This window comes from Lithobates pipiens, unplaced genomic scaffold, assembly GCF_037356315.1.
Source record: "Lithobates pipiens isolate NorthernLeopardFrog02 unplaced genomic scaffold, aLitPip1_a1.2 Scaffold_28, whole genome shotgun sequence".
NCBI lineage: Eukaryota > Metazoa > Chordata > Amphibia > Anura > Ranidae > Lithobates > Lithobates pipiens.
Window position 1 is genome coordinate 221,228,104 of NW_027507789.1, and position 6,408 is coordinate 221,234,511.

General features: G+C 39.6%; 1 protein-coding gene across 1 annotated transcript in view; it reads left to right on the plus strand.

The window, feature by feature from the left end:
- Positions 1–5,960, plus strand: part of TFAP2C (transcription factor AP-2 gamma) — a 28,363-nt gene extending 22,403 nt beyond the window's left edge. The window contains 2 exon segments of the mRNA XM_077458492.1: positions 5,231–5,460; positions 5,463–5,960. Coding sequence (XP_077314618.1) covers positions 5,231–5,460; positions 5,463–5,515 — 283 coding nt within the window. The 3' untranslated portion in view covers positions 5,516–5,960.
- The last annotated feature ends 448 nt before the right edge of the window (positions 5,961–6,408 follow it).

Here is a 6,408-nt window from a genome sequence, read left to right on the forward strand (position 1 = left end):
TAAGTACTTCTCCTCATAAAACTCTTTTTATCAGGTTTTGGTAGAGTCACGCAGACTTTAAGAGTTTTCCCGAAGATAAGAATGGCACGTATAGCGGGGGGGGGGGGGTTGCGTGAGGATTTTATGGCGTTGCTGCTAGTGGTTTTAAGTGATGTGGTGCTTGAGTAATAATTTTCAGGTGGTGGTTAAATAGCTGAATGCTGAGTAAGTAGCTAGTCATCTCAGCCAGGGACAATGGGGGGGTTAGAGAAACTACGAAGCTGGAAATTTTACAGCCCATACCGGAATCTATGGGAAACTACTAAGTTGCTTATTGGGTGGGTATGTTGTGGTGGGGCTAATCCTATTTATATATTTTTTTGTATTGGGGGCGGGGGTTGTATATTCTTTTTACTTGGGGCAAAAAAAAGGAGGCTTTGAAGAAGACCTCAATTTTATTTTAGTAAAAAAAAAAAAGTCTCAAGTCTTTGCAGAAAAACCTTCTTCGTAGAATTTACCCATTTCTAATTCAGGGATGGGGTGGTCATGGCAGGCTGGTCACTTCGTTTTCTTACTGGGCTCGCGCTGGTCCGTAAAAAGGTAATTTTGAAATCTGGTTTCTTCCCCAAACACCCAACCTGTATGGGTTGGGAGGCCTTTTGTGACCAGGCCCAAGCGTTTAGTTGGCCAACAAAATTTTGAGACTGGTTGGACCTACGAGGTATAAATATGTATGGTTGGTTCACCATGGCATGCTTGTTTATGTCTAGGGAGGAGGAAAATGCTTCCAATGGGGAAAAAGGGGGGCGGGGGTTCTAAAAGGCCTGCCTACAAGAAGAAAATTTCAGCCAATCCGTTTTTACCCATGAAACTGGCATGTATGTATGTATGCATGCATGCATGTTCCCCCATTCTGTAGCCAAGCCTGCTGGCCTTGCCAATACAGCTGAGGAATGAATTGGTCCCTTGGCAATAAAACTATAATTGTAATGCTATTTGGGCGTAGTAAAATGACCCCCAATACAGCTCCTCGAGCTTGAGGCATTCGGGTGTACTGCAACTTTCTACGGTCAAGTTTTCTCAACCCGTTGCATAGTAGTCTTTTTTTCAACCTCGACTAAAGTCCAATCTATGTGTGTGATTTATATGTCAGTATTACATTGTATATCCCTGTAGGTTGCGGTTGTTCAGGTGCTTATCTCATAGTTTCTTGAAACTATCAATTGTTTTTTTTTTTTTTTTTTTTCTCCCCCCCCCCCCCCCCCCCCGCTGAGACCACCGCCTGTGGAAGGGAATTCCACATCCTTGCTGCTCTTGCATCAAAGATCCCTCTATGTAGTTTAAGGTTAAACCTCTTTTTCTCTTTTTTTTTTTTTTTTGAGTGGCCACGAGTCTTAACTTTTTTTTGCAGGAAGGAAGTTTATCCCTATTGTGGAGTCACCAATCCGGTATTTATATAATGAAATCATACCCCCTCTCAAGCGTCTCTTCTCCAGAGAGAATAAGTTCAGAGCTCACAACCTTTCCTCGTAACTAATATCCTCCAGACCCTTTATTAGCTTTGTTGCCCTTCTTTGTAGTCGCTCCATTTCCAGGACATCCTTCCTGAGGACTGGTGCCCAGAACTGGACAGTATACTCCAGGTGCGGCCGGACCAGAGTCTTGTAGAGCGGGAGGAATTATCGTTTTATCTCTGGAGTTGATCCCCTTTTTAATGCCAATATTCTGTTTTGCTTTGTTAGGCTCAGCAATGGCATGTAATGCTAAGCTGCTGTTAACGCCTACTAGGACCCCCAGGTCCTTTTCCATCCTAGATTCCCACAGAGGTTCTCCCAAACCCCCCCCCCCCCCCCCCCCCAGTTTATAGATTGCATTCATATTTTTGCCACCCAAATGCATTTTACATTTTTCTACATTGAACCTCATTTACCATGTAGTTGCGCCCCCCCCCCCCCCCCCCATTCATTTGTTCAGATCTTCTTGCAAGGTTTCCAGATTCTGCAGAGAAGTTATTGCCCTGCCTTTATCTAGATACACCACGTCTACGGGCCTTCCTTTATCTAGATACACCACGTCTACGGGCCTTCCTTTATCTAGATACACCCCGTCTACGGGCCTTCCTTTATCCAGATACACCCCGTATACGGGCCTTCCTTTATCCAGATACACCCCGTCTACGGGCCTTCCTTTATCCAGATACACCCCGTCTACGGGCCTTCCTTTATCCAGATACACCCCGTCTACGGGCCTTCCTTTATCCAGATACACCCCGTCTACGGGCCTTCCTTTATCTAGATACACCACGTCTACGGGCCTTCCTTTATCAAGACGGCAACTCACCTCCTCATAGAAGGTTAGTAGATGGTTTGGCAAGAACGATTCTTCATGAATCCCTGCTGATTACTGCTAATGATACCGTTCTCATTACTAAACTCTTGTATATAGTCCCTTATCATCCCCTCCGAGAGCTTGCATTCTATTGATGTTGGGCCTAACTGGTCTGTAATTCCAGGGATGTAAATTCAATACCTTCGCCATCTCACCATCCTTTGTAACCAGATGTCCTTCCTCATTCTTTATGGGGCCAATATGGTCCGTCCTCCATATATTTTTATTTATTTTATTGGTTACATATTTAAAGAATTTCTTGGGATTTATTTTTGTGCTCCTCATTTTGCCATCCTAATTGCACATTTCTTGTTGCATTCTTTTATAAAGTTTGAATGCTGATGATGATCCCTCAGCCTGTGTGTTGGTTTTTTTTTATTTTTCGTTTTTTATCAAGGCTTTCTTCTTTTTGCTTTTTATATGCATTTTGACATTGGTGTTAAGCCCCCCAGGACTTTTGTTCGCTCTTTTTTTAAAAATGTATTACCTAATGTGGTGTACTGGATAATACCCTTATTTAATATGCTCTTAAGGCAAACCCATCTCTCCTCCGTCTTCTTTGTTCCTAAGATTTTATCCCAGTTCATGCCTTCTAGCAAGATTTGTAGTTTAGGGAAGTTGGCTCTTTGAAATTCAGGGTCTTTGTATTCCCCTTTTTTTTGTTTCCTATTTGTGTGATTTTTATTTTTTAATACTGAAGCCAATTGACCTATGATTGATGTTTCCTAAACTGCCCTGTATTTCCACATCCAGGTCTGTGTTGTTGGTAATCATTTAGATCCATTAGCGCTTTATTTCTAGTTGGTGCATCTACCATCTGACCCATACAATTGTCCTGCAAAACATTTAGGAACTGGCGAGCTTTAGATGAATGGACGGAGGGAACCACGCAGTCTGTCTGGATAATTAAAATCCCCCATTATGATGACTCTTCCCATCCTTGCTGCTAATCCAAATTGTGATAGGAGATCCCCCCCCCCTGGTTAGGGGGCCTATAGCATGCTCCCAGTATTATTCTTTCCCCTTGGTTTCATTCCTTTTGCGCTTTACCCATAAGGATTCAACCTCCTCCCTAGCTCCCTTGGTGATGTCATCTCTCACATTCACTTGTACATTATTCTTGATATACAGGCATAGAGCCATTGTATTAAACATATTTTTCTCCTGAGTACTGATTCACCAAAATATCTTAATTTTCATTTGGAACAATTTCAACACTGTCACATGTATCCAAAAATCAACAAGTTTCAAAAGTGTGTGTGTGTGTGTGTGTGTGTGTGTGTGTTGTGTGATTATTTTTTTTTTTTTTTTTTTAAATAAATAAAATAATTCTAAAGTTGTAAAGAAAAATGTGTAGAGTTCTACGATGCCTACAACTTCCCGCTATCCCCCACCAATCCCCAGGTGGACCAGTTGTAAAATGCGTGCTCCAGGACTTGACTTTCTCCCAAAAATATGGCAACTGTTTAAAAAAGGAAGAGGGGGGGGGGGGGGGGGGGGGGGAAAGTTAAACTTGTCTCCTGGTGTGCACAGTAATAAATACAGTAGTTCAAGTATTAGTGATTCAAGTTAGTAGTGATTATTATTATTTATAAAAAAAAACCCTTTTTTTTTAATTCTGTTCCCTATTTAAAACACAACGGGAGAGTTGTAAATCTAGTAGGAGGTTGCCCCTATAATCTCTACCTGATACATTTTTTTTTTTTTTTTTTCTCCAAGCAGAACTTGCCCTTAAGCATTCTAATGAACAATTTGCTAGAAAATTATTTTTGTAGTTAAAAACTGCGTAAATAAGGTTGTAAAAAAAAAAAACAAACAAAAAAAAAACAACCCATGTCCACGTTAAGCCATCACAACTTCTGCAGGCAACCAAGAAAAGACAACTGTTGCCAATTTTGCCTCCCAGGTGGGAAATGAATTTTTCTTCTCAGCCCCTGCCCCCGCTCTCACCAAGGATGTATTCCTTGAGTAAAAAAATATTAAAGTTGTGTGGTGTGTGTTTTTTTTTTTTTTTTTTTTTTTTTTTTTTTTCTCCTAATGCGTTCCCAAAGTTTAACCATTTTTACTGTGAAGAGCCTCCATAAAGTCCTAATTTTTCCAGGTGGCGCATATGGTCTGGTTTTTTTTTTTTTTTTTTTTTATTTATTTATTTTTACTTTGGGGCATAGTCCTAAAATCCCATGCGCTTTTTTGTTTTTTACAATGTGGTGGCCAAAACTGGCCCCTATATTCAAGAGGTGGTCTTCCAAGTGATTTGCACAAAGGCAATACTATGGGAACATCATGTGTTCTGCTTCTTTTGCTTTTTTATTTTTTTATTTTGTTTTTCTCATTTTGACTTGTCGCACATTTCGGGTTTGCGTTTTTGGTAGTCTTAAACTTGGAATGAGCTGGTTTATGGTGATAAGACCAGGACTGGGTACCCTCTATGCAGTACACAGTCTGTGTGCTCTCCTGGCACACTGAGCAAATATGTTGAGGTTCTACAAAGGATAGCAGTGCCACCCTTGAGAAGCTTTGGCAGCTATGGTAAGTTGCTACTTGAAGTCGACTTTATCACTGTCTGTTTTTTATTTTTTTATTTTTTTTTTTAGAAATGTAATTTTTATTTTCACATTTTTAGGTTTTGAGGTGTGGGGTTTTTATTTATTTTTTTTTTTTTATGGTGGCGGCTTATTTAGACCATTTAAACCACCCCACCCCCCCCCCCCCCCCCCCCTTGTGTGTGTTGTGTTTTTTTTTTTTTTTCTTTTTTTTTTTTAATATTCTTTTTCAGAAGATTTCTGGACTCTTGCGTCAATTGTTCATTACTAAAATTTAAAATTTTATTAATAGTAATAATTTTTTTTTCTTCAAATCGTAGGCAGATCTGCAAAGAATTCACAGACCTCCTCACTCAGGACAGAACGCCCCTCGGTAACGCGAGACCAAGCCCCATTCTGGAACCAGGGATCCAAAGCTGCTTGTCGCACTTCAGCCTCATAACGCACGGGTTCGGGAGCGCCGCCATTTGCGCCGCCATGACCTCTCTACAAAACTACCTGAACGAAGCATTAAAGATTGCAGACAAAATGTACATGAATTCTGGAGAACAAAGCCCGGGGAGAGCAACAAATCTTTGGACAAGATGGACAAACACAGGAAATAAGACGGGACCAGGACAAAACGCTTCAGTGTTGCTTGGAACGGGGTCCCGGAGATTGGCGCGGCAGCCATCTTCTGTCCCCCTTTATCTTACTATGGACATGTGAGCAGACTTTTTTTTTTTTTGTTTTTTCTCTGGAGACTTTGACCCTGTGGGACGGTGCTATTTTCAGATCTTCAGTTTTCACTGCCCAGAACTTGTGTTGGGAACTCCAAGAACCTTCTTTTTTTTTTTTTTTTTTTTTTTTTTTTTTTAAAACTCCTTTTGCACTCTTTAACCCGCAATGTTGTTGACCCCTCCCCCAATAATGCATTTTAATGAGACCTTCAGATCCAAAATTTTGTAGAATAGCATTTGTAGGAATTTTAATCTCTTGTCTTAAACTGCATGTCAGGCCCTGCCCTGCATATTTTCATGGAGACAAAATGAAGATTGTTATTTAAATTTTTATACTGGCCTGTTGCTGCAGTGTTTGTTTTTTTTTTTTGTTTTTGTTTTTGTTTTTTGTGTGTGTGGCAACAGATGGTAGGCTAAAATCTTACACATCAGATGTCAATTTCTTTTAAAAGGCCTGACGCAGGAGAGACTGCCAGGCGATAACTTTCTTGTCAAGAGTTTTATAGAATACGGTGTATATAGAAGAATGATGGAGCATTTTTTGTATTTAGCCTGTGCCATATTATTATTATTTTTTTTTTTTTCTCTCAACCTAGGTCATGGTGCCAAAAATTATCAAAAAAAAAAAAAAAATTATGCTTAAGGTGTTTGTTTTATTTTTTTTTTTATATTTCAGTACTGAACACAAAAAAAAATATATATACACACATACACATATATATATATATATATATATATATATATATATATATATATATATATATATATATATATATATA